Source organism: Prionailurus viverrinus, chromosome B2 (assembly GCF_022837055.1).
Source record: "Prionailurus viverrinus isolate Anna chromosome B2, UM_Priviv_1.0, whole genome shotgun sequence".
Lineage (NCBI taxonomy): Eukaryota > Metazoa > Chordata > Mammalia > Carnivora > Felidae > Prionailurus > Prionailurus viverrinus.
The window spans coordinates 143,698,984-143,726,763 of NC_062565.1; the positions used below are offsets into that span (position 1 = coordinate 143,698,984).

The following is a 27,780-nucleotide window of genomic DNA, read 5'->3' on the forward strand; positions in this document are numbered from 1 at the left end:
TGCCAGGAGGGGGCACTACAGCTTTCAGTGACACAACAGGTATTCTTGCATGGAGGAGGTTAAATGGTTTTCCCATAAAGAAGAAAAAGGCTTACTGGCTGACAGCACTGATATCTAACATGAAATATGATACTAAAAAAAAAAAAAAAAAAAAACAAACTAACCCACAAAATTAGAAAAATTAAGGGAAAATATATTTGTTAGTTATATTAGCGGTAAAGTTTGTAATAGACATGATTCTCATTAGAGTTACAGTATAGCTTCTAGATAGTCTACCAGTAAATAAATGAATTAAGTTTCATTTTAATTAGTTTTATTATTTCAACATATTTGATTTGTCCAATCCAGTAGACAAAAAGACATGTTGAGTAAATGCAGCATAATTTCCATAACCTGAGGGGGCCTGCGCACCATTACCTGATTGCTTGCAATGCTGACTGGCCGTTGATTGGTTTCATGGCTGGAAGTCTCCCCTTGGTTGTAGCACTTCTGTCCCCGAGGTTTTCCTTATTTTTGTTTGCTCATACTCTACTTCTTCCATAAGCTTCGTTTCTTGGGCTAACACACTCTCCATATACCTTCCATCATCTGGTGTTCTTTGCAGGGAGTCTCTTCCCAGAAGTGGCCTCTGTGGCTGTGCTGTGCTTTGTTCCTGGAGTTCATAACCCACTGGTGGTTCTGTCGTCCTCCCGGACCCCCCGAGCTCGTCCTTAGGCTTCCCGGCCGGGGGCTGGTCGTCCCTCTGCTCATACGCAGCCAGTCTCTTCTCAACCACCTCACGAATCAACACTGAAAAATTTTATGTGGAAAAATCACTGACTGTTCGGATTTGGGTAGTTATAATGCTGACTTACAGAGGACTATAAAGCACTCACCAGGCCTCATCCCTTCCCTGTATTGTAACCTTTTATACGATATCGGCACATTTAACTTCTGTGCCACTTAACGCACTGAATATGAATTACATTCAATGCGTGTTTTACCAGAATATCATTTATAAAGTAATGACAGAAGATATTGATTCTGACCAAATTATACAACAGCCAAAAGTATTATTGAGGGTAAAAATATGCGCCTTTGTTAATACAATTGATATAATCAAACTTTAAAAACTAAAACTATAAAATTTAACATCTTTCTTCTATTCATTCTTTCTACTGGAACATTTCAGAAATGACTTTTCTTTAAAAAAAAAAATTTTTTTTAAGTAATCTCTACACCCAACACAGAGCTTGAGCTTACAACCCCGAGATCAAGAGTTGCATGCTCTACTGACTGAGCCAGCCAGGAGCCTCAGAAATGACTTTTACATAAAATAAAACAACTTACTGTCAAGCACTGTTCTTCCCACCATACTGTATTCCATGGTTTTGTCAACTTCATTCATTAGCCATGGAAGGAATCCTATTTCAATATCTGTAATTAAAAAAAGTTAATTTCGTTAAAATGAAATTCATTATAATTTCATTATAATGATTTTTATGAATCATTATAGATAGGAAGAATCTGTGCTTTCCCCCTAATGTTGAAGGCTCATTAACACAGTTCTATTTACTTATTTATCTTAAGGTTATTTATTTTGAGAGAGAGAGAGAGAGAAGACGTGAGAACAGGGGAGGAGCAGAGAGAGAGAATCCCAAGCAGGCTCCGCACTGTCAGTGTGCAGCCTGACATGGGCTCGATCTCACAAACTTCAAGATCATAACCTGAGCCAAAATCAACAGCTGGAGGCTTAACTCACTGAGCCACCCAGCACAACCCCCCCCCCACTGTTTTCTTAATACTTAAAATATCAAATAGACTTATACAACATTAATTTTAATGAAACTAGGTGCTTCCATTAGTGATAAATTTGTTCAAACTGAAATGGAAATCTACTGTGTAAGCCTTTTAAAAAATATGATCCATTACAATATACATCTTAATGTTTCAAAATAGCTTTTTTGGGGAGGGGGTAGCATCTGTTACTTTTCAATGGGGTGACAATAGAGAGTATAATAGAATATTATATTCACTACTATAAATAATTTTTTAATCTGAGGCATGAATCTCATTTGCAAGCTTCTCAATGATCTGTGACTTTTTTTTTTTTTCTTTAGCAATTCATGAGGGGAAAAAAGGTTACCAGACTCTGTGTGGCTAACAGCAGTCCAGCTAGACCCCAAGGAGGCGGCAACGAAGCACAGGAAGAGCACTGGACCTGGGGTCAGAGTCCCAGGCCTAACGGCTTCCCTGCCTGTCTGGGAGAAGGTATTTAACTTCTCTGGGCTTCAGTTTCTACTTCTGAAAAATGGGAATTGATCTGCTCTATCTACCCCCCAGGGTTACTGGTATCAATGCTATCATGTATAAAAAATACTACAGAAATGGTAAAGTACAATATAAACTAATAATATTTGTCTGTAATCTGACCCCTTATGCATGTGTACTGAATTGAATCTGTAACCAGTGAAAATTAATATTACTGAACTCTGACCCCAAATACTATTAGCCATTTGAAATAGGACCTGTACACATTTTGTGAATTTAAATGCTTCTGAACGTGAGGAAGGAGGGCAGCTCTGAGAAACTGTTCATTTGGCCTGACTAGCTGAGGGGTGGGGCTCAGAGGGTGGACAGAGAGCTGACAGGTGCGATTCTCTAAGCTCGGAGCCAGGTCTCCTTGTTTTTATCTCCCACACCTAATACAGGCCCTGGGATGGTGTCCACACCTAAGCGAATGAAGACTTTAAGGGTTTTTGAGCAGAACAGGGAGTCAGCTGAGAAAAAGTTACAAGTACGTACACGCATATTTTATACACATCGTGTTCCACACATATTTTGACATTTAGCTCCTAAATAATCCTCATTTCACCCATGAGGAAATTGAAGGTCATACAGCTGACCCAGGATGCAACTGGAGCCCGCACTCAAGTTTTTGACATCAGGTCCTAGTTCTTCCTACTGCCCAGTGCTGCTTCTCAGCAAAAGACAAGTCCAGGTCTTTCTAGCATACCCCTCATTAGTAATAGTACTAACTTAACACGACTCGAATTGACTTTCAGAGCTGGTGTCAAAGATAGATTCCAATTCCGAACGGAAACGGGCACGGGATTACTTGGAAGCATTCAGAGGAAGCGGACAGTAGCAGAGTGACCTGACAACACCCCCACAAACCTCTTTCAACGGGGTCGTAGAAGTAGCCGCCGTCCCGGAGGCTGTCGAACACCGAGGGGAGAAGGTCGGCCAGGTACCGCTGGGCGAACACGCGCGCCGCCACTTTCTGCGCCGTCTCGCCGTGTTTGTACACCACCTCCCACTGCTGTCGCTTCCGGCGCTCCTGCACGCACAAGACACGCCCGCACACGGTTACTCAGCCGCCCCGTCCTCCCCCAGCGCCGCGTGCGCTGAGGGCAAGAATCTGGACGCGGGTTTGGATCAAAGCGTGGACAGCGAGGAATCCGTTAATGGTGCATGAAGGTTTTAGAGAATTTCAAACAAGAAGTCAAACAAGGGATGGAGCTTCAGGTGAAATTCATCTGCTGATCCATTTTTAAGCAAAAGAATTTCAACACGTGCACGGTTGACCGTATGGGTGTTAGCAAAGAATAATATATAACTATTATTAGCAACTAGTATTATAATAAACTACCAATATGAAAATTATAGTTGCTCAGATATCTTCATTTAAAGTACCTGGGCCAACGAGTTGTGTCATTTGTAATGATTCTTTGAATTCATAAAATTCTGAAAATTATAAACCTTTTTTTGTTGTTGCTTTTTGTAGACCATAGGATATCTATAGAGCTAATGAACCATCTTCTCTGCTCCCATGTGGAAGTGGGAAAATTAACGTAGTTTCTTATTAGGTCTATTTTCAGAATTTAAGTAAATATAAATTTAGACGATTTGTATTCTTCATTGTTTTCGCAGTATATTTCCTAATAGCAAATAAATAAGAAGTTTCCTTTGATGAGCATTTCACTGATTATTTCAATAAAGCTAATACTGCCACCGATCATTTTACATTTGTAAACAAATGGTCTTCATTTGCATAATCTCTACCATAAGCCCTATGCCCTTTACGCAATTAATTATTCATTTTGGAGAAAAACTAAAAGTCAATTTAATTAGGTACTGAGCAGAATATCCCAACAACTAAGCTATTCTGTGCTGTGAGTGAGACTCTTTGGGAAATTGTTTGAACTCTTTTAGGTATTCAGTCACTCCTACATAATTTATACATTCGGTGTCCAACAGAGGGCGACAATTATTGCCAGACCCAGAAGAAGTCTTAAAAGATGACTGAGCCTATCATTTCCTAATTGAAGGTTATTGGCATATTTTAAAAACTAGATCCTAGAACTTTTCTTATTAAAAGTTCTAAAAACTTGTAATGTGAAGCAATATTATGCAAAGAAGTTCTGGAGAATCCCTAGGGTATAGAGAAGGGTCTGGCCACTGAGAAAAAAGACCCAGAATTCTGTCTGGATCCTCTGCTTCTCCACCACACCCATCCCCAATCTAGTCCACTTTTCCCTTCTACTTTTCTGCCACTGATTATGGAAAAACCAATACTTTTCCTTTGCTAGGAATCTTGATACGTAAGACTGCCTTTCAGTCGGGACATATGTGATTACAAATGAAATTAAATGTAATTACAAATGTAATTAAAATTACACTTAGAAACTTTTGGGAACTCTAGGTACATATACGTAAGCTGGTATTAAAGAATGTGCTTCTGTGTGTAAAAGTTCTGTGATCTATAGGAGATAAGTGAGCAACAAACTCTTTTCTAACATATTTGCAAAGATCTCTAGCTCTATGACATACTACGTGTGATTCAGAACATGATCTGTTAAACATCCAAAGACTGTCTAAGAAAGAAAACTAGAGTTCTATACTTTTTCCTCTCTGTGTCGTTTCTCTTGCTCTGCAAGTCGCTGGACTTCAGCAAGTTCGACGTTGCGTAACTCTTCATACGCATACTGACTGGCCCGCAGGTTAGCCAACTCTTCTTCTTCCATTACTTCCAAAAGAGACTGCTCAATGGTCTTTCCCACCAGAACTTCTAACATTGGTTTAACTTCAAGATCAAAGTCAAAGAGCTTAAACACACAAAACAAAGCAAATTTAAAATCTGAGTCATGAACCAAATGCTGAAAGAAACAACATCCAGAAAAGTAGTCATGACAGGATACTGTTTATTGAGGATCTTGTGTGTGCTATAGATGCTGTGATGGTGCTTTACTTAATGGTTTCCAACACTCAACACAGCCCCACAGGGCACACACAATAAGCATTTCATTTACAGGCAAAAATCATTTTGAGTCCAAATTATATAAAGACCTACAGAGCCATCGAAATGAACCCTGATACTCAATAATTTTAAGAGCAGACTCTGAAACCTGAAAGAAATATCCTTGTATTTCTCAGTTTTTGCCCTTTCGACTCAATTTTTACTGGTTTGTTTTCACTAACACTCTGAAGAACTAAGGAACAAGAATAAAGGGCATTTTGGTGGTTCTTCTCCAGGGTTTAGAGGCAGCTATACCCTTGGATGTAGTTTGTGAAGACTTATTTTATTTCTCAATTTCAATGGAAGTTCTTTCAAGTTCCTTCAAGTCTTAAATCTCACCCAAGTCATTATGCACATAAGCATGGCTTCTCTTCTTCCATTTCATAAACTGGCTTATTTATGTATTCTACATTGATATGAAAATGAAATTATTTTAGTTTTTTTCTAACATAGGGAGATTATCTTAATGAAAATTATATAATTTATAAGCAGCTAACAGTGGACCTCTTATACCAGTATCTTATACCAGAGAGGGTATTTTTCTTTATTTGGTACAAATTTACCTTGTATTCAGACATTAATCAAGTATGCGAACACACAAAAATCAAAGTGCAGACATTCTAAAAATATTTCTAATGATTTTTACTTCTGATCTGCAAAGAGGAGAAATCAGAATATGCTATTTCAGGATAAAACTATTATAAGTACAGTTGGAAAGAAATCCAATAAGAATCTTTCTGATTATGAAGTGGTTTGTAAGCTTTTAACTAAACCTAACTTAACCTGTTTATAAAGAAGATAGAGGGAAGTCCAGATAAAGTACTGTACCTCTCCTTCTAGTATTTGGGTGGCCACATCTTTGCCAGTTTTGGCAGGAATAAAGAGTGGTGTTGGTGGTCTGTCCAAAAATGCATCTGTTTGGCATTCCACATCAACTTCTATTATACGGTCAGCAATTTCTTCAAGGTACATTTCTAAGAGAATACCACACACATTGAGTTTGAAATTCTGGTCTCTTTTAGGCATATATGTGTATGGAAACTTTAGCTCCTTCAAAACAGATTTAAATGGATCAGAAAAGAAGTGCTCAAATGTGGGACTAAATTCACATATTGTACTAAGCATTTTTATGTATTTGGAAGACCCAAGGGCTAGTCAGGCTAGGACATTTATTGAATGTTGAGAAAGCACTGAGCTTTGTACTTGAAAACAGAACTAAAGGAGAACATGAGGCCTAGATGTTTGTAAGATGCAAAGTATAATTGGGGATGAAAAGTTAATAATCCACCTATATAACTGAGTTCTAAGATAGTAAATGTGTAAAGATTTGAAAATTCCTGGGTATTTAAAAAATTATGCACCATGTCACTATGTTACCTGATGTTCCCTCTAGGCTATAGATTATAAGCAGGCTTATGAAAACAGATTTCACCTTAGGAATAATTTATGTGAGGCAAGGTCAGCGTGGTTATCATGCAAAGAACATGAGAACTGGAGTCAGATGTTGAACATAGGACCTAGTCAAGTTACATCTTCTTAGAGCCTTAGTTTCTTTATCTGTAAAAGGGATCATAATTACCATCACAAGGAGTCCTTCTAATAATAAAGAAAGGAGATACACGTAGAGGACTGGAATAGTTTCTGAGATGTAGGAAAACTCAACACAAAGTAATTGCTCCTGTATCATTTAATATTCTGCTGGTATAAAGAAACACTAAAATTTAGCTCTTACAGATTTACAACTATATTGCCTAATTACAGACATATCCTCATTCTAGACTTGGCCCCAGGGTAGGGGGAAAAGGCATGAAGTAGTTCTCTTCCATCTGCCCTAACTACCCAGAAATAACTGATGAAACCACTCATCATCTTGACAAGGTGCAAGGTGAATCCTTTTTTTTTTTTTAACGTTTTTACTTATTTTTGAGACAGAGAGAGACAGAGCATGAGCAGGCGAGGGGCAGACAGAGAAGGAGACACAGAATCCGAAGCAGGCTCCAGGCTCTGAGCTGTCAGCACAGAGCCCAACGTGGGGCTCGAACTCAGACCACGAGATCATGACCTGAGCCAAAGTCGGACACTCAACCAACTGAGCAACCCAGGCGCCCCAAGGTGAATCCTTAATAGTTACATCAGTCCAAGGAAAACACCAAGTATTGTCTGATTACCAAGATTCTGACAACAACACAGCTGGGACCTCTAGGTCCAGGTAAGCCTCCCTAGCTCAGAACCGGCAGACAAGCAAAAAAGCCTGGCACTGGCCCAGCAGAGCTTGTGTGGCCCGGGGGGAATATGCGCAGTGAGAGGAGATTAAAAGCAGAGAACAGAAAAGGCAGGGGTGAGAGAGTTGGAGGACTCAGATCTGGATGAGTTCACTCCTTTTAAAAGACAGACAAAGTGCCAAGATGGAACTACCCTGCTCTCTCCTCCTGTAGGTCCCAGCTGTGATTCATGTCGGGCTATAAAAAGAAAAGGGGAGAAATAATCACAGTTTGAGAAACGAGTATATGAAAAGGGCTAAGACAGAATTAATTTGGTCATCAAATTCTTTTCTAACCCCATCTCATACCCGATGTAATAACATAGTCTATGAATTTGTTTAATGAATGGACTCCTATTACCATGTGATCGGAGCAGTGCTGCATAGCATAACAGATATGTAAATAATGGAAAAGCCAAATAAAAATGAACGGACTTAGAAAACCGGGCAAACCAAGGAGGCATGATGCCAATGGCACGGTCACATACCTGTCTGCACATCCACGTGCTTTCTGCCTTCCACGGGCTCGGGTGTTCGTGGTCTGAACTGTTCTTGAGCTCGTTTTTTGGCAAGAGCCCTCCTCTTAGCCTGTTGCTGTCTCTGAATTTCTATAGGATCAGGCTGCCCAGGCTGAGTGACAGAAAAGGCTTCTAAAAGTTAGAAAATCTTTCTCAAAGCACACAGAACTGCCATTGCAGAAGCGATTCCTGGATAGCATGAAAATATCTGTCATATAATGCTTTCTGATTTAATGATTACAATTCTATTTGAACTTTGTCAGGTAATTATAGTTATCTGATGAAGCACGTAAGTAAGCATACTTCAAAGTATGACTGTTAACTGGAATAAACAGTGACAGAATGCTATCTAATAAGTTGTTTTTCCTCATTCAAGTTTTTTTACCACAAATTTCTTGGATGCTTAGTAACCTAGTATACTATATAACTCCTCAGTAATTAAGGAACTGAAAAGCACCAGGATTTTTTAAAAATCTGAATTTCATTTAGACAAAATTTCCTTAAAAAATATATTAGCTCACAAAGAAAACATCTTAACCCAAACAAAGCCTGTCCAAGGGCACAAAACAACAGGTGACTAAGGCATTAAAAATATATTCACAGTATTCTGCAGTATTTAGAGGTCCTTGATTTCATATCTATATCTCATTTTGTGGTCATTAATTTTTTTTTAATGTTTATATATTTTTAAGAGAGAAACAGAGAGACAGAAAGCATGAGTGGGGTAGGGACAGAGAGAGAGGGAGACACAGAATCCAAAACAGGCTCTGGGCTCTGAGCTGTCAGCACAGAGCCCGACGCGGGGCTCGAATTCACAAATTGAGAGATCATGACCTGAACCGAAATCGGACACTTAACTGACTGAGCCACCCAGGTGCCCCTGTGGTCATTTCTTATAGCTAACCTGTCTTATTTCAAGGTAAATATACAGAGAGGGGAAATATGAAAGTACTTTGCATGAAAAAAAATTAATATTTAAAATTAGAATTGCAAAACATTTTAATTGAAATAACAATGTAATAACATTAAAATTTTTAAAAGGAAAATATCCCATAATCCCATTTCCCTAATACCCTGGCTATTGTCATTTAAATGCACACAATTTTTTGCAGTTGTGATAATCATACATTTTATATGGTTTTTCCTAACTTAACACTATCGTAAACTCTCTCCATATGAGCGTTAAATAGTAGAAAGAAGAGCACTGGGCTCTGAAGCTCAGATGCCAAGTCTTCAGTTTATTAATTACGAGGATTAGTAAAGCTCAGACTAACAACCTAAGTTTTCAGATATCCTGTTTTCTCTGTACAACAGCAATACCAATAACATATATCTAAAGTTTTTGTTTGCAAGGAACAAATCAGATAATGTAACAAGCCTAACATAATGCCTGACATAGGAAAGCTCCTCTATGTAGTTACCATTTCCTTTTATTATAAAATAATTTACCCATATTTCTTTAAAAAAGGAAGAAAAAAGAATCACTTATACTTCCATTTTCCTAATATAATTACTAATATAGTATTATTATTGGGATCATCTAGTGAAAGCTTTTTTCCTGTGTTCATTCTACATTATTCCAAATATCATGCTTGACTTACTTCCATTTTCTTACTGGAACATAACTATTAACGTCAGCTCTGGAAAGATTTGGGATAACATAAATGCAAGTAAGTTCATTGTAGAAATACATTAATACATTGCCCTACTTAACTGTTTCATAATCTAGTCAAAATATTTTTTAAAAAAGAACTTTTTAAAAAGTTTTCTTTTGAAATCATTTATCAAAGATTGCAAAAATAGTAGAGTCCTTTGTCCCCTTCACTCAGCTTCCTGCAATATATAATTTATATAACTTCAGCACAATATCAAAATCAGAAAATTAACCCTGGTAAAATATAAACAGATCTTATTCAGTTTTCGCAAATTTCACAAGCATTGATTTGTGTTTATGTCTGTGTGTATAGTTCTATGTGGTTTTATCCCAAATACAGATTTATGTTAGCTGTCACCCAATCAACAGAGGGATCTGTTTTATCACCACAAAGGAGCTCTCTTGGGTATTCCCTTATAGTTCTTAAGTCCTATATTCATTCCTACCCCTGGCAACCACTAATCTGTTCTCCATCTTCATAGTTTTGTCTTTTCGAGAATGTTACATGTAAGGAATCATATAGTATGTAACCTTATGAGATTGGCTTTTTTCACTAGGCCAAATGTCCTTGAGATCCATTCAGGTTGTTACATATATCAATAGTTCCTTTCTTTTTTGTTACCGAGTAGTACTTAATTGCATGGAAGTGCCAGGTTTCTTTAGCCATTTACCTATTGAAAGACACTCAGGATGTGTTTTTGGTTTTTGGCTATCATGTATAAAGCTGCTATGAATGTTTGTTAATGTATAGGTTAAAAAAAGTTTATTTATTTATTTTGAGTGAGAGAGAGAGAGAACCAGCAGGGAAGGGGCAGAGAGAGGGGGAAACAGAGGATCTAAAGCAGGCTCTGTGTTAACAACGGAGAGCCTGATGTGGGGCTCAACCCCATGAACCGTGAGATCATGACCTGGGCTGAAGTCAGATGCTTAACCGACTGAGCCACCCAGGTGCCCCTTACAGGTTTATATGTAAATATAAGTTCCCATTTCTTTGGGATAATGTCTAAGGGAAATTGTGGATTCAAACAGTTACGTGAGACTTGTTAGTTCTTATAAGTAGCTACTAAACAATTATCTAGAGGGAACATACCATTTGACATTCCAATCGCTTCACATCCTCACTCTTGTTACTATTGAAAGGGCAGGCCTACGCCGGCCGACTCCATCTTGTTCTGTGTTCTCTACCTTGAGTGACTATGTCCCCGACATGACCCCTTTTCCGGGAAAATCGAAGAAACCTCAGATCGCCCCTCCTCCCCTTGAGTAACCTCCTGCTCACCCGTTCAAACTTCCTGATCAAAACACGCCCAGCGACCTGCGTAACAGGACTCTGACCCTTCCCCAGCCAATCGGCTGCCCTAGACCCCTATAAAACCTTTGTGCTTTTGAAACTCGCTCTCTCTCCCTGGTATCTCACCGCTGCGTCGGTGCAGGTAGGGGATTGAGCTCGAGCTAGCTCGAATAAAGGCTCTTCTGCTTTTGCATCGGACTCGGCTCCCTGGTGGTCTTTGGGGATCACGAATTCTGGGCATCACACTATCACTATTTAAAAGTTTCAGCTTTTCAACAGTTTTTTTTCCCACATTTTATTTATTTTTGAGAGAGAGACAGAGAGAGACAGAGAGGGACAGAACCCAAGTGGGGGAGAGGCAGAGGGAGAGGGAGACACAGAACCCAAAGCAGGCTCCAGGCTCTGAGCTGTCAGCACAGAGCCCGACGTGGGGCTCGAACTCACAAACCGTGAGATAATGACTTGAGCCAAAGCTGGATCCTCAACCAACTGAGCCACTCAGGCACCCCTGGATGATTTTTTTTTTTAAATCTGAGTTTTGAGAATTCTTTAATATTCCAAATTTAAGATCTTTGCTGGATATGTGGTTTGCAAATATTTTCTTCCAGTTTGTAGCTTGTGTTTTTATCCTCTTATAAGGGTTTTCCATATCACAAAAGTTTTTAATTTTTTAAAAAGTTTATTTATGTATTTACTTTTGAGAGAGAGAGAGGGAGAGCACAAGCTGGGGAGGGGCAGAGAGAAAGAGAGGGAGACACAGAGTCCGAATGTGAAGCAGGATCCAGGCTCTGAGATGTCAGCACAGAGCCCGATGCAGGGTTGGAACTCACAAACTGTGAGATCATGACCTGAGCTGAAGTCGGATGCTTAACTGACTGCACCACCAGGATGCCCCACAAATTTTTTATTTCAATTAAGTCCAATTTACCATGCTTTCTTCTCTGGATTGTATTTTGGGTATTATATCTAAGACCTCTCTGCTTAGCCCGAGATTCTGAAGTGCTTCTCAGAAGCACTCAGTTTATAGTTTTACATTTTACATTTAAATTCATGATCCATCTGAATTAATTTTTTTGTATGGTGTATTCTTTAGGTTGTGGTTCATGTAATTTTTTTGTCTACAGATGTCCAATCGCTCTGCACTATTTGTTAAAAAGGCTATTTTTCCACTATTGAACTTCTTTATCCCTTTGTCAAAAATTAGTCAAGTGTATTTGTGCTGGTATATTTGAGTTTTCTATTCTGTTTCATTGTTCCATATAGCTATTCCTCCACTGCCCTGTGTTAATACGATTACTAATGTCATACATGATAAGTCTTAATGTTGGGTAGAGTGATTCCTACCACTTTATACTTCTTTTTCAAATTTTAAAATAAGCTTGTCTAGCCCTACATATATCTTGCTGAGATTGATAGAAATTGTGATACAGATCAATTGGAGGAGAATTAACATCTTTGCTGTGGTGAATCTTCCAGTCCAGGCATATCTCTCCATTTCTTTAGATGGTCTTGATTTCTTTCATCCGCACTTTGTAACTCTTATCTTATAGATCCTGTACATGTTGTGTTAGATTTATACCTAGGTATTCCAAGTGTTTTGAAGTGATTGTAAATGGTATTGTGTTTACAATTTTATTTTCCGTGTGTTCCTTTCTAGATTTATTATATTTCTGTATACAAAAATATGACTGATTTTTGTATGTTGACCTTGTACCTGTGATGTTACTCAGCCCACTTATTAGTTCTAGGGCTTTTTTTTTTATAGATTCATTGAGATTTTCTATGTATGTAATAATTCATCTGCAATTAGGGACCGTTTTACTTCTTTCTTTCTGATCTGGGTCTAGTACTGGATAGAACTTCCAGTACTATGCTGAATAAGAGTAGTGAGGGTGGACATCGTTGCCTTTTTTCCCAGTCTAAAGGGGGAAAGCATTCATTCTTTCATCATTAGGTATGATAGGTAAGCTGTAGATATTTTGTGGATGCTCTTCATAAAGTTGAAAAAATTTCCCTCAATTCCTAATTTGCTGTGTTTATCATCAATGAACATCGAATTCTGTTAAATGCTTGTTCTGCATCGATAAATACGATCATGGGATTTTTTTCTTCTTTAACCTATATGATATGGTGGATTACATTGATGTACAAATGTTGGAATACCTTTGCATTTCTGGAATAAATCCTGCTTAGTCATGGCATATGATCTTTTTATATATTGCTGGATTATATTTGCTAATATTTTATTGAGAATTCTTGCATCTACATTCATGATAGCTATTGGTTTATAGTTTTGTTTTTAGTGTCTTTGTCTGCTTTGGGTATCAGTAATGCTGATCACCCGAAGTGTTCCTTCTTCTTTTATTTTCTGGAAGAGACTGTGTAAAATTGTGTAAATTATGTAAAATCAGTGAGGATTTTTTTGGTGGAATGAGGAATGTTTGGTAGAATTTTCCAGTGAAACCATATGGGCCTGATATTTCTTTTTTGAAAGTCTTTAAATTAGAAATGTAATCTCTTTTATAGTTATAAGGCAACTCAGAATATCTATTCCATTTTAGGTGAATTCTGATAGTTTATAGTTTGGAGAATTTGTCCATTTCATTTATTTTGCTGAATTTATATGTACGGATTTGTTTGTAGTATTCCAATTTTATCCTTTTGCTCTTTTAAGAGATGCAGTGTGTGTGTGTGTGTGTGTGTGTGTGTGTGTGTGTGTGTGTGTGGTCTATTTTCTATCTGTTGTTCCAACTGGGTAATTTCCATCAATTTGACTTTGAACTCATTGATTGTTCCCTATGTCAGCTCTGATGAGTCTGTCCTACGAGTTTTTTTTTAATGTTAAGAATTACTTTATTAAGTACATAAAATGAAACAATTTTAAGTCTACAATTAAAATAACTATGTATACATCAGTAAAACTACCACTCAGATACTGATCATTTTACATATGAATGCCATGTTATTTACCACACAAAGCTTAAGTATTACATACTACAGTTTTATACTTTATTATAACTTAAATTCTGATAAAAACGTTGCTCCTACTTCAATTTTTATGACTTAAGGTTTTCATTATCTTTAAATTCCTTTATCCTTTGTTTTGTACAAATGTGAACATTCAGGTTCAGAGACTGATTTTTGACCCAATTTGAATCTTTTTAACAGAGGTATTTAGCCTGATTATGAGTGTGATAATTCACCTCTGTCAATCTATTTTATGTTAATTTTAATGTTTCCTTGCTGTTTTTCGCACTTCCTCTCCAATCTGTAAAACTGGTACACTATAATCTACCTGTAACCTTATCTCAGTGTCAAATTTACTTATAACAAACTACTATATGAAGCAGGAACTACTGATTTTCCCTGGACAAGATGTACATAAAACAAGGTTTTCATCTACCACCTCCCCAACCAGGGATTTAGAAATTTTCTTTTTACACAGTATTCACATTATAAACTTGTTACTTTTTCCCCCCTCTATAATAAAAATAGAGGACATAAAACTGTACTGATTTCCCATTTTGTCAGATTAACACTTGGAATGCCTTTATGTGTCGTGTCCACACCGACAAAGCCCTTTTATTTTACTTATGTTTAGCTGAAGAGCATGCATATCTTTATCTACATTACCTACTAAAAATAACAGCACTTACTTGCTTTCTAAATTAAACATTTACCACACTTTTTCAGTTTACAATGAGAGAAACTGAAATTTTAGATTGAACTTACAAATCTATTTTTGCACTTAGTCTTATAACCCTATAGCTAACAATTTAATCTTAATGATGTTTAACTAGCTTTAATGCTTACCCACTTTTTTTTTTTACCCTATTTTTTTTTTTCATACAATTGTCTCACTACAATTGAATTGTTTTAACTTACGGTGTTTATGGGTTGCAGCAACATCATTTAACACATTTTTCAAGGACAGCATTTGGGTGATATACTTTAACTCCTGAATATCTGTGAATGTCTTCCATTTGCCCTCGTATAGAAATGATAACTTAGCAGGATACAGAATTCTTGGCCCAAAATTATTTTTCCCTTAAATCTCTGTAGACATTGCTTCATTGTCTTTTTGGCATTTAGAGCTGCAAAAGAAATACCAGGTCAGTCTGACTTTTACCCCTTTATAAGTAACCTGCTTTCTCTGAATACTTGTAGAATTTTTTCTTTATCTTCCAGTTTAAAGTCACTAGGGTATGTCCAAAGTGTTGCTTTCTTTTCGTTAAGTTCTACTGGTAGCCTATGAGCTTTTCTATTTACCGATCTAGTTAGTCCCTCAACTCTGGAAAATTTTCTTCTATTGGTTCCTGAATTATTGTTTCTGCTTCATTTGCTTTGCCATCTATTTCAGGCATTCTTATTATGCATGGATTGCAACTCTTGGAGAGATTCTGTAGATGTCTCTTCTATCTTTTCCCTTTTTTTCTGCATGCTGAGTTTCTCGTTTTTCATTTATTTCTGTAATTCGTTTTTGTGACTGACCGGGTTTGCATGTTTCCGTTCTTTTTCAATTCTCTTATACTTTTCCAAGTGCTCTGACAGTAGCCTCTTTATCTTCGAGCATAGGTCTGTAAGCTCCTGTACCATATGATGGTCCATCTTTAAAACCTCTTCAGTTTCCACTTCTGTATCCGTTTCAAGAGGCGGCATTTTCTCAATTGTAAGCAGTTTCTGCTGAACTCAGGTATTACGTTTTGAACAGCGCTTCTTAGTAATCTGACCAAAAGTGACGATTAGAGAATGCCATCTGTCTGAAAACCAAACGAAAGATAACTGTCCTATGAGTTTTTAACTTTGGTTATTGCATGATTCAATTCTATATTTTCCATTTGGTTCATTTGTAGATCTTCTATTTCTTTGCTAATATTTTCTGTTTTTCATTTGTTTTAAGAATGGTCATAATTATTCACTTTTGACTGAGGCACTTTTTATGATCATTGCTTTATTTATTTTTAAAATTTTATTTTTTATTTTTTAAAATTTACATCTAAATTAGTTGGCATATAGTGCAGCAATGATTTCAGGAGATTCCTTAATGCCCCTTACCCATTTAGCCCATCCCCCCCCCACAACTCCTCCAGTAACCCTCAGTTTGTTCTCCATATTTATGAGTCTCTTCTGTTTTGTCCCCCTCCCTGTTTTTATATTACTTTTGCTTCCCTTCCCTTATGTTCATCTGTTTTGTCTCTTAAAGTCCTCATATGAGTGAAGTCATATGATTTTTGTCTTTCTCTGACTAATTTCACTTAGCATAATACCCTCCAGTTCCATCCACATAGTTGCAAATCGCAAGACTTCATTCTTTTTGATTGCCAAGTAATACTCCATTGGATATATATCTATACCACATCTTCTTTATCCATTCACCCATCAATGGACATTTGGGCTCTTTCCATACTTTGATTATTGTTGATAGTGCTGCTATAAGCATGGGGGTGCATGTGCCCCTTCGAAACAGCACACCTGTATCCCTTGGATAAATGCCTCATAGGGCAATTGCTGGGTTGTAGGGTAGTTCTATTTTCAGTTTTTTGAGGAACCTCCATACTGTTTTCCAGAGTGGCTGCACCAGCTTGCATTCCCACCAATAATGCAAAAGAGACCCTCTTTCTCCACATCCTCGCCAACCTCTGTTGTCACCTGAGTTGCTAATGTTAGCCATTCTGACAGGTGTGAGGTGGTATCTCATTGTGGTTCTGATTTGTATTTCCCTGATGATCAGTGATGCTGAGCATTTTTTCATGTGTCGGTTGGCCATCTGGATGTCTTCTTTGGAGAAGTGTCTATTCATGTCTCTTGCCCATTTCTTCACTGGATTATTTGTTTTTTGGGTGTTGAGTTTGAGAAGTTCTCTATAGATTTTGGATACTAACCCTTTATCTGATATGCCATTTGCAAATATCTTCTCGCATTCTGTCGGTTGCCTTTTAGTTTTGCTGATCGTTTCCTTCTCTGTGCAGAAGCTTTTTATTTTGATGAGGTCCCAGTAGTTGATTTTTGCTTTTGTTTCCCTTGCCTCTGGAGACGTGTTGAGTAAGAAGTTGCTGCGGCCAAGATCAAAGAGGTTTTTGACTGCTTTCTCCTCAAGGATTTTGATGGCTTCCTGTCTTACATTGAGGCCTTTCATCCATTTGAGTTTATTTTTGTGAATGGTGTAAGAAAGTGGTCCAGGTTCATTCTTCTGCATGTCGCTGTCCAGTTTTCCCAGCACCACTTGCTGAAGAGACTGTCTGTATCCCATTGGATATTCTTTTCCTGCTTTGTCAAAGATTAGTTGGCCAAACATTGGTGAGTCCATTTCTGGGTTCTCTATTCTGTTCCATTGATCTGAGTGTCTGTTTGTGCCAGTACCATACTGTTTTGATGGTTACAGCTTTATAGTATAGCTTGAAGTCTGGGATTGTGATGCCTCCTGCTTTGGTTTTCTTTTTCAAGATTGCTTTGGCTATTCGGAGTCTTTTCTGGTTCCATACAAATTTTAGGATTATTTATTTTAGCTCTGTGAAGAATGCTGGTGTCATTTTGATAGGGATTGCATTGAATACGTAGATTGCTTTGGGTAGTATCGACATTTAACAATATTCTTCCTATCCAGGAGCATGGACTCTTTTTCCATTTTTTGTGTCTTCTTCAATTTCTTTCACAAGCTTTCTATAGTTTTCAGCATATAGATTTTTCACCTCTTTGGTTAGATTTATTCCTAGGTATTTTATGGTTTTTTTGCACAACTGTAAATGGGATCGATTCCTTGATTTCTCTTTCTGTTGCTTCATTGTTGGTGTATAGGAATGCAACCGATTTCTGTGCGTTGATTTTATATCCTGCAACTTTGCTGAATTCATTTATGATCATTGCTTTAAAACGTTCATCAGGTAATTTCTACATCTGAGTCATCTTGGTGTTGTCATTTCTTGATTGATTTTTCTCCTTCAAGTTGTGACTTCCCTGGTTCTTGGTAGGATGAGCGATTTTTTTAATTGTATCCTGGTAATTTTGGGTATTATGACATGACACTCTGGATCTTATTTAATCTGTGTAGCAGGAAGTCATGCTTTTTTGTTTTAGCAGCAGGCATGGGTGGAGATGGAAGTTCAGCATCCTGCTAGGCCCCATGTGAAAGCAGAGGGTCAACTAGGTGCCTGGTAGGGGTGGTATCTCAGCTTCTTGCTGTTATCAACTGACACCAGTGCTGGGGTGCAGAGGAGTGGAGCTCTGACCAGCCCTGCTTTATCGCACCTGTTTCGCTTTGTTGCTGACAGGTAGGGTTGAAAACTCAGCTCCTTCATGGCTCTGCTGCTGTTACCCCAGCAAATGTAGGGCACCAACTTGTACCATTTCTTACCATCTCCCTACCCCTGGGTAGGAGTGGAAGTTCAGCTTCCTGCTCCACCCATGTTGACACCACCTCAGTGAGGAAATCAGAGCACCGATGAGTGTGGTGGTGTTGTTGCCACACGGGCTGGTAGATTAGTTGCCTGGCTCAGTCTCGATGACTCCACTGGGAGGGCCAGGACAGGTTTTCTGTTGGGGTTTGGCTAGAGGAGGGGTAGTAAAAAGGTTTCTGCTCTGCTCGGTTACCCTTCCCCTAGTCTTCTGGATAGATAGAAGGAGCAGGCCTGCGCCTGTTGGTGGTTCCAGGTTGCAGGCTTTTCCAGCGCTCTGAATGGGATATGCAGGCAGCAAAAAGAAGACTTAGGGAACTCACCACTATCTCGCTCAAATCCTGAGGACCCCAGCCAGTTCCCTTGCTTCTTTCCACCTCCAGAGTCTTCCTATGTTTGCTTGTTGGGCTATGTCCGGGGCTTTTTCACTTGAAAGAGGGAGGAATGGGAAGGGATTGGTGAATCCCTGCTTGTCTGGAACTGGAAGTCTCAGTATAGACTTTTTATTTTTATTTTATTTTTTAATTTTTTATGTTTATTTATTTCTGAGACAGAGACACAGCATGAGTGGGGGAGGGGCAGAGAGAGAGGGAGACACAGAATCTGAAACAGGCTCCAGGCTCCGAGCTGTCAGCACAGAGCCCGACGTGGGGCTCAAACTCACGGACCGCGAGATCATGACCTGAGCTGAAGTTGGTCACTCAACCGACTGAGCCACCCAGGCACCCCTCAGTACAGACTTTTTAAATTGTTGAATAACTGACTAGAGAACTAAAAAAAAAAAAAAGTATATCAAATCATCAAAATACTAATTAAAAAAAAAACTAAAAAAATGGTGATTCTCTTTTTTCCTTTACTTCTAGATGTGCCAGGGTTCATTCCTACTGCCACAAGATGCCGAAACACATATCCATATTGCATATTTGAGCTGTTGTTTTCAAGTGTTGGTCCCTGAATTGGCTGTATCAGGACTGCCTAGGGAAGTTACTAATAATGCACATTCCTGTGTCCAACCCTTGAAGGTTTTAATGTAGTAGATCTCGGGTACAGCTGAAACATCCATATTTTTAGTGAGTTTTCTAGGTGGTTTTGATGTATATTTCATGCTTCAAAATGTCTAATATTCCACATATCACCATGTGGTGTTAGGCACATATATATCATACAGTGTTTACATATTAACTATATTTCATTTCTGTACCAAGAAATCGTCACTCTTAATATCATGCCACATCCTAATCATCTCTGTATCCTAGGTACTCAGCACAGGAGTGCTAAAACTTTATAAATATTTACTGAGTGAATTAAAGAAAATAATTTTTGACTAAATAATTAAAATAGTATTACAGTATGAAATTATTTATTTATTTATTTATTTATTTATTTATTTTAATTTTTTTTCAACGTTTAGTTATTTTTGGTACAGAGAGAGACAGAGCATGAACGGGGGAGGGGCAGAGAGAGAGGGAGACACAGAATTGGAAACAGGCTCCAGGCTCTGAGCCATCAGCCCAGAGCCTGACGCGGGGCTCGGACTCCCGGACCGCGAGATCGTGACCTGGCTGAAGTCGGACGCTTAACCGACTGCGCCACCCAGGCGCCCCTACAGTATGAAATAATTTAAACAAACTTAAATATGTTACATGGATGCCTATGAACTGTTTGGTCTGCAAAAATTTAATTACAGAAATTGAGAGTAGAAGTTTACAAACTTTTAGAGCAGTGTTACAAAGTTCTGTTAATCTAATAAAATCTTGGGCTTTGTATTGTTTAATTGTTATTTAAAAAAAAATTTTTTTTTTAACGTTTATTTTTGGGACAGAGAGAGACAGAGCATGAACGGGGGAGGGGCAGAGAGAGAGGGAGACACAGAATCGGAAACAGGCTCCAGGCTCTGAGCCATCAGCCCAGAGCCTGACGCGGGGCTCGAACTCACAGACCGCGAGATCGTGACCTGGCTGAAGTCGGACGCTTAACTGACTGCGCCACCCAGGCGCCCCTTTTTTTAAATTTTTTTTTTTTTAACGTTTAATTATTTTTGGGACAGAGAGAGACAGAGCATGAACGGGGGAGGGGCAGAGAGAGAGGGAGACACAGAATCGGAATAATTGTTATTTTTAATTGCAGTGAAGTGCACATAAATTTACCATCTTAGCCATGTTTAGGTGTAGAATTCAGTGGCATTAAGTACATTCATATTGTTGCACAACCATTACCACCATCCATCTCCGGAACTCTTTTCATATTGCAAAACTGAACTTCTGCACCCGGTAAACACTAATTCCCTATTCCCCCACTCTCCCAGCCCCTGGCAATCACCAGCAGCCTTGTATTTTGCATGTCTTTTTTTATTTTTAGATTTCATTTTTCCAGGAGTCTGTCAATATTCTATTTTACAAAAGTTTTAGTTTGCAACAAATTAGAAATCAAAACAAACAAACTGGTCCGTTAGCACAGTTAGTTTGAAAAGCTCTGTGTTAGAATATTCACATTATACTTACCAGCGGTCCTGTGTGTAGAGCATAAGTATTGCCTCGGACCACCCTTCTGTCATACATTATGTTTCCATGATGCACAGGCTCTTCAGCACTGTAAAACAGCAAATACTAAATAACTACGGTAATAGAGTGTTGGTCTATGCAAGTCAACTCATTTTTTTTTTAAATTTTTTTTTCAACATTTATTTATTTTTGGGACAGAGAGAGACAGAGCATGAACGGGGGAGGGGCAGAGAGAGAGGGAGACACAGAATCGGAAACAGGCTCCAGGCTCTGAGCCATCAGCCCAGAGCCTGACGCAGGGCTCGAACTCACGGACCGCGAGATCGTGGCCTGGCTGAAGTCGGACGCTTAACCGACTGCGCCACCCAGGCGCCCCAAGTCAACTCATTTTTAATTGGATTTAGACTAAGATAAAAATGTTAAGAATACAGATTTTTGTTCTGACACACTCAATGACAAATGACTACCACTTACTGAATGCTTATTAGATGCCAGCCACTCCACATATTTTAATTATTGCTCACAATAAGCTTCCAGATGGGAACTATGATTCTCATTTGACAGAAGAGGAAGGAGATTGAGAAAGGAATGTGCCCAAGGTTACCTAGCTAGCAAGTGGTAGAGCTGGATTTAGGCTGTAAATCTGTTGGGCTAACTGACAAATGTGAAAATGGCCAGTGGGAAAGGGGTCTGCCTTCAAGTACTGACAATAATTTGATTGAAGGGTTGAAAGGATTCACAGAATCAGGTTTAAAAAGTAAGTCAAATTTCTCATTGTTCTTTAACCTCAAAGATATATTTTCACGGGACTTCAAGCTTAATACAAAGATGTAACCATCAAGACAGTATGGTACTGGCACAAACAGACACTCAGATCAATGGAACAGAATAGAGAACCCAGAAATGGACTCACCAATGTTTGGCCAACTAATCTTTGACAAAGCAGGAAAAGAATATCCAATGGGATACAGACAGTCTCTTCAGCAAGTGGTGCTGGGAAAACTGGACAGCGACATGCAGAAGAATGAACCTGGACCACTTTCTTACACCATTCACAAAAATAAACTCAAATGGATGAAAGGCCTCAATGTAAGACAGGAAGCCATCAAAATCCTTGAGGAGAAAGCAGTCAAAAACCTCTTTGATCTTGGCCGCAGCAACTTCTTACTCAACACGTCTCCAGAGGCAAGGGAAACAAAAGCAAAAATCAACTACTGGGACCTCATCAAAATAAAAAGCTTCTGCACAGAGAAGGAAACGATCAGCAAAACTAAAAGGCAACCGACAGAATGCGAGAAGATATTTGCAAATGGCATATCAGATAAAGGGTTAGTATCCAAAATCTATAGAGAACTTCTCAAACTCAACACCCAAAAAACAAATAATCCAGTGAAGAAATGGGCAAGAGACATGAATAGACACTTCTCCAAAGAAGACATCCAGATGGCCAACCGACACATGAAAAAATGCTCAGCATCACTGATCATCAGGGAAATACAAATCAGAACCACAATGAGATACCACCTCACACCTGTCAGAATGGCTAACATTAGCAACTCAGGTGACAACAGAGGTTGGCGAGGATGTGGAGAAAGAGGGTCTCTTTTGCATTATTGGTGGGAATGCAAGCTGGTGCAGCCACTCTGGAAAACAGTATGGAGGTTCCTCAAAAAACTGAAAATAGAACTACCCTACAACCCAGCAATTGCCCTATGAGGCATTTATCCAAGGGATACAGGTGTGCTGTTTCGAAGGGGCACATGCACCCCCATGTTTATAACAGCACTATCAACAATAATCAAAGTATGGAAAGAGCCCAATGTCCATTGATGGGTGAATGGATAAAGAAGATGTGATATATATATATATATATATATATATATATATATATATATCTATCTCCAATGGAGTATTACTCAGCAATCAAAAAGAATGAAGTCTTGCCATTTGCAACTACGTGGATGGAACTGGAGGGTATTATGCTAAGTGAAATTAGTCAGAGAAAGACAAAAATCATATGACTTCACTCATATGAGGACTTTAAGAGACAAAACAGATGAACATAAGGGAAGGGAAGCAAAAATAATATAAAAACAGGGAGGGGGACAAAACAGAAGAGACTCATAAATATGGAGAACAAACTGAGGGTTACTGGAGGAGTTGTGGGGGGGGAATGGGCTAAATGGGTAATGGGCATTAAGGAATCTACTCCTGAAATCATTATTGCACCATATGCTAACTTGGATGTAAATTAAAAAATAAATTATTAATTAAAAAAATAAAACCTTTTATCTCACATAGGCAAAGAGATGTATTTTCAAATGATATATATTTTTTATTTAATGTTCATTCATTTTTGAGAGACACAGACAGAGTGCGAGTAGGGTAGGGGCAGAGAGTAGGGTAGGGGCGAGTAGGGTAGAAGCAGGTTCCAGGCTCTCAGCTGTCATCATAAAGCCTGATGCGGGGCTCGAACTCATGAACCGTGAGATCATGACCTGAGCTGAAGTCAGACACTTAACTGACTGCTTAACTGACTGAGCCACCCAGGTGTCCCACAAATGATATTGTTTTAAATGTTAATAAAATTTTAATCTGGGGGATCAGAGTATCAATAGTGAATAGTGAAAAACATAGAATTGATGTTTTAATTCAAAGTTCTTTTAAAAAGTTTTTTTCAGTGTTTATTTATTTTTGAGAGAGAGGGACAGGGCGTGAGTGGGGGAGGGGCGGGGAGCAAGGGAGACACAGAGTCTGAAGCAGGCTCCAGGCTCTGAGCTGTCAGCTCAGAGCCCAACGCGGGGCTCGAACCCACGAATTGTGAGATCATGACCTGAGCCGAAGTTGGACTCTTAACCAACTGAGCCACCGAGGTGTCCCTGATTTAAAGTTCTTTAAAATGATATCCTATGTATGGCTATGAAACAAAATATTGACCTACACAATAATAGTACTCCACCAGAAATGATTTTGAGAAGGGTAGTAAGTTGCTTTTTTTATCATATATTGAAACCACTGTTGGATAACCTGACTTCATGTTACTTACAACCCAGACGTGTTACACTGTGCATTTTACTTGATCCCTGGGAAGTGTTCAGCTCAGTTGGCCACTCCTTCACTGAAGCACTCTCTTTTCTAGCCTCTGTGGCACTACCATAGTCTTCTGATTGTCTTTTCTAGGACTTCTTTAACTGTTCTTTCTCAGCCTGCGTTGGCTGGCTCCCCCTATACTGAAGGATTTCCTCAGGGCTCAGCCTTCTCTTGCCTTAGTCGACCATATCCATTCTCAAAAGACTTCACTCATAATCCTTATACCTAAAACTCCCTATTTTATTTCACCTTTAGCTCAGAACTCTCCTCTGAGCTCTAGGAATGTATATCCAATTGATAATGTTCAATGACATCTCACTGAGATATCTCAAAAGCAACCTCAAAATTGAACCAATCATCACTCTCCCACTCCAAACTGTTACTTCTTTAGTGTTCTCTGTTTCATTATATGGTACTGCTAACCACCCAATTGTCTTAATCTAGAAGCCTGGGAGTCATCCGTGGTTCTTCTTTCTTCCTCACTCCCTGCATCCTAGCAGTCCTATTGATTCTCCTCCCCAAATCTTTTTCACATCTATCCATCGCTCATTGCCACCACTGTCTTCTACGTGGACTACTGCAAAACTCTTTCAGTCTCTTAACTGTTAACATTTCTCCCTCAGTTTGTTCTATACGTTGTATCCAGTGGTCTTTTAAAATAGAATAATCTAAACATGACGCTCACTTGATTAAAACCTCCTAGTGCTAATTAATATAATAATGAGAAAACATCTTAGTTTTGTTTTTACACTATCAAAAGCCAAGAAGAAAGAAAAATCCCTACCACCTATTGCTGGTGAGGATGTATGGAAAAAGATATGTTCAAACATTCCTAAAGGAAAGGCCTATCATTCCATCTGTTCATGTTAAAAATATTCGTGACCTAACAATCCCATCCTGGGAATCTGCTTCATAGAAATCAAAAGGCCAGCATATGAAGTTGTTTATTGAAATCTCCCTCTTTGTGTTAAAAACTTGAAGCAAACTGAGTATCTATCAACATCAATAGTGGAAAATATGTGAATATCTGAATATCTACCAATATCTATCAATAGTGGAAAATTTTAGTAACACGTTATACATCCGTATAGGGCACATCATGCTATTGAAACTAATTGGGAGGGTTTCTAGAAAGAATTAAATGAGAAAAGGAAGATGTTGAGAATTGTGTATGTTATCATTGCTAAGAAGTAGACAAAACTCCTGTGTGTACTTGTATGTATATACTTATATATTTGTACACAAACGCAAATATGGAGAAAAGTCCAGAAACATTCATGTAAGGTCATTAACATGGTTTACCCTCTGGGCAGGAAGGGAAGAGCAGGTTTACAAGGGAAGAGGGTGGTGCACTAAGAATGTACCCCAGCATAAATGATAGCATTCTATTTATATAAAATTAAATATGTGTATGTATACATAAAGAAATTAGGAAAAAAAAAGAATTAGAAGTTGTAAAAAGCAGGGAGGAAGCTAATTACAGATTAATATGTGTAGTATGATTCTATTTTGGAAATAAACCTCCTATATACGGTACATATCCTCAAGTACAGAGGTGTAGAAGAATAATATAAGATTGTTAAGGGAAGTGGGAACAGAGGTGGGTGGGAGTTCATTTGCCTTTTTCATTCTTATTTTGTATTTTTCATTTGCTTCAACAAGCATTCATTAATTTTATAAACTGAAAATCACCACTGATAATTTTAAACTGAAAAATCAAACACATGCACATACACACTCCTTCCAATGGTTGTAATCAATGGATTGCTTCAATATAAACAAGGTCCTACAAGTTGCTTATCAACTAGCTATGAAAAAAAATCATTCCTAATGAAACACCATTTATTCTTATTTCATTGTTGGTGTAATTTACTAGTAATGATTTGTAAGCAACACTTAAAGACACCAGAAAGTGTTTTTGAAAGTGTTTTTAAGTTGAAACCTTTTACAGTATAAATAATCCATCTATAAATTTAAATTTTCCATCCTGGTTTCCTTAAAGTGACAGGAATTTTTTTTTCTTTCTTTTTTTAAAAAAAAAATTTATTTTATTTTTTTAAAGTAACCTCTACACCCAACATGGGGGTCGAACCCACAATCCCGAGATCAAGAGTTGCATGCTCCATTGACTGAGCCAGCCAGGCGCCCCATGACAAGCATTTCTTATAAACAAGGTTTTTATTTGTCATAAGACAATTACAAATTTAGACTAAATGTTTGAAATAAGCATCAAGAGTTACTTAGCTGATATGTTCAGTCATTAATTCAACAATTTGTTTTGAGTGCTCCCTGTATGTCAGGCACAGTCCTAGGTGGACAAAAGACAACAAGGGTTTCAGCTTCCAGGGAGTCTGCATTCCTGGGCAGTTCTGCTGGTTCCAAAATTTGAGGCTTATAGCAGGAACTATAAGCTTTAGAAAGGGCCGTAAACGTTATTATGGATAATAATACATATGGATATTTGAATATTTGCAAATAAACGCATTAATGTAAAAATACAATTTGGGGTCCAACATGGAAGGATGACCTGATGATTCCTGGCCAAAGACTGGGGTGCAAAGAGCTTTATTTGGCTTTCAGTCTGTTTCTTCATGTGCATAATGGGAGTTACAAAACCAACTTCACAGTACTGTGGACTAAGGAAGAAAACGTACATGAATGCCCTTAGTGAGGTGCGGATAGTTGGCCAACAATAGTGACTCAAATGTTGTGAAACAAGGGGGTTTCATGTACATGTTATTGATCATGCCAGCAACTCATTATCACTAAATGTTAACTAAGGGAGGCCACCCGTGCCCCTTCTTGCTTCATTCCTCCACGCCACGGGGGAGTTCTTTAGGGAAGAGATTTTATTTCGGAGGCTGTGGAGTGGGGAGAGCAGCGTGGGCAGAGTCGCCAGGGCGAAGGGGCCAGAATCCCGAGGTCCCGGGATGGGGGCAGGTGACCACCCAGGGGGCCGGTTGCTCACTCACAGCTGCATCAGGTGGTCCCGGTAACGGCGGCGCTGGCAGGGCAGGGCCCGAGGCCGGCTGGTGTAGGTGTAGGTGTAGGTGCCCATGGCCGAGGAGGTGCGGTCGGTCAGCGTGGAGGCCACGCTCGGGGGCCAGGTCGCTCCGCTTCGGGTGAATACCGGCTTTCAAGCAGGTGGGCGCTAAGCGGTCTAGGGAGCCGGAGAGGTGTACGTATTGCCAAGGGCAGGGATTCCCCGACGCAAGGAGAGGCGGCAAGAAGGAAGGCGGCCGGGAAAGGAAGTTGCCAGGACAGAAGGTGGGAGCTACATTCGGCTTGCCCCACGGAACACTGAGCCAGCCTGCGTCTCCCACCGCGGTTGCCCGGCAACCCGGAGTTCCGCCCGGAGGCGGGACCTCCTGGCAGTTCCGGCCGGCGGTTTTCGCGGGAAGGCCCGTTCTCAGGGGAACTTCCGGCTCTTGCTTCCGCGCGCGCGCGCGCGCCTCCCCGGAAGGTGCGTCTGCGGATTAGGAGCTCTCTGCTGGGCGAGTCGGGCAGGGCGGTGTTGAGGATCTTGGCAGGCACCGCGGCCGTCCTCGTCCCCAGTTTGGAGTCTGGCTTTTCGGCGCCATTCTCCCAGGCCCACGTGCTCCCGTTCCTTAAGGGGCGCCCTCGGTCGTTTCTGCTCCCGTCGCGCCGCTACCTGGCGCTGCTCACCTGTCATCGCACACACGTGGCACCCGGGCTCCCAGCTCTGTTACGTGCCAGGGCCGGGGGAGGGCTTCTTGGCGTCTCCCAGCACCGCCACCCCTGCGCCTCCGGGGCGCGCTCCGCAGCCCTGTCTGCAT

General features: G+C 39.4%; 1 protein-coding gene across 1 annotated transcript; it reads right to left on the minus strand.

Annotated features, from left to right (window-relative positions):
* On the minus strand, positions 1-27,780 carry RSPH3 (radial spoke head 3). The gene is given in 11 exon segments (XM_047860385.1): positions 1-789; positions 1,330-1,416; positions 3,157-3,319; positions 4,884-5,087; positions 6,107-6,252; positions 8,027-8,168; positions 20,894-20,981; positions 26,956-27,095; positions 27,097-27,414; positions 27,416-27,590; positions 27,650-27,780. Coding segments are annotated over 11 exon segments (1,929 nt in total). The 3' UTR covers positions 1-454.